Genomic DNA, 986 nt, shown 5'->3' with positions numbered 1-986 from the left:
ATTTTCCCTGCAGGAAGGACCGCAAAATGGCGCTGATCCAGATGGGCTCCGTGGAGGAGGCCATCCAGGCGCTTATCGACCTGCACAACCACGACCTGGGTGAGAACCACCACCTGCGGGTGTCCTTCTCCAAGTCCACCATCTAGGCCGCCACCGTCTAGGCCGCCACCGTCTAGGCCGCCACCGAGGACCAGCCTGCCGGGCACCCGGCGACGACTTCCATCATTCCAGAAAAAAGCCACTTTAAACAGCAGCTGAAGTGACCTTAAAAAAAGACCAGAGATTTTATTTTTTTAAAGAGAAATCAGTTTACCTGTTTTTAAAAGAAATTAAATCGAATTCACTTGCTCAGCTGGGGGAGGTGGGGTGCCGACCTCAGGCTCTTGGTGCCCGTGGAGGCCCAGCCCGGCCCCGTGCCCGTGCCTTCTGTAGGCTGTGTGGCGGGCGCTCCCACACCTCCGCTCGGCTTCCTTGTGCCTTAAACCCGCTGCTCTGGCAGGGCCTATCTTGGGGTAGCAGATGTGTAGGGGTTTGGGGGCCTGGGGGGGCAGCCTCCCATGGGATCGTGTGCCTGCCGCGGTGGGAGACCGTGGGTGGCCGGGTGTGGCCGCCCCCAATCCTTGTATCATTTGCCCCCCAGCCCCAGGGCCCCCCGCCCCGCCCCCCCGTCGCTTCTTCAGCTTCGTTTCCACCGTAATCTCTGTATTATGCTTCGATGCAGCTGCAGACACCCGTGCCTAGCAATATTTCCAGTTGACCAAATATTCTAATCTTTTTCATTTATATGCAAAAAATAGTTTTAAATAACGTTTTATATAGCAAGATGATAAAAAAAGGTATGAGTGTAACCTAAATTTTCTCCTCGTGGTATGACTTTGTATGCTGTACTTTTATTTTATTCCTTGTCATTGAGTCGCAGGGCAGGATCTAATTTCCAGGGCAGACACAATGGGGCCGGCACGTCTGCGACCTGCCGATGCCTTAGT

General features: G+C 54.3%; 1 protein-coding gene across 5 annotated transcripts in view; it reads left to right on the top strand.

The window, feature by feature from the left end:
* The window catches only part of PTBP1 (polypyrimidine tract binding protein 1), a 10,881-nt gene extending 10,612 nt beyond the window's left edge, over nucleotides 1–269 (top strand). For 4 of the 5 annotated variants that reach the window (XM_007460411.1, XM_007460409.1, XM_007460410.1 and 1 more), the window contains one exon: nucleotides 14–146. In XM_007460411.1, the coding sequence (XP_007460473.1) occupies nucleotides 14–146 (133 nt within the window). Of the gene's footprint in view, nucleotides 1–13; nucleotides 147–176 lie in introns of those variants that run through there. The other variant, XM_007460412.1, reaches the window with a different exon arrangement.
* The last annotated feature ends 717 nt before the right edge of the window (nucleotides 270–986 follow it).

This window comes from Lipotes vexillifer, unplaced genomic scaffold (genome assembly GCF_000442215.2).
Source record: "Lipotes vexillifer unplaced genomic scaffold, Lipotes_vexillifer_v1.1 scaffold225, whole genome shotgun sequence".
Lineage (NCBI taxonomy): Eukaryota > Metazoa > Chordata > Mammalia > Artiodactyla > Lipotidae > Lipotes > Lipotes vexillifer.
Note: the sequence above shows the minus strand (reverse complement) of the source record. Positions and strands in the feature narration are given on the sequence as shown.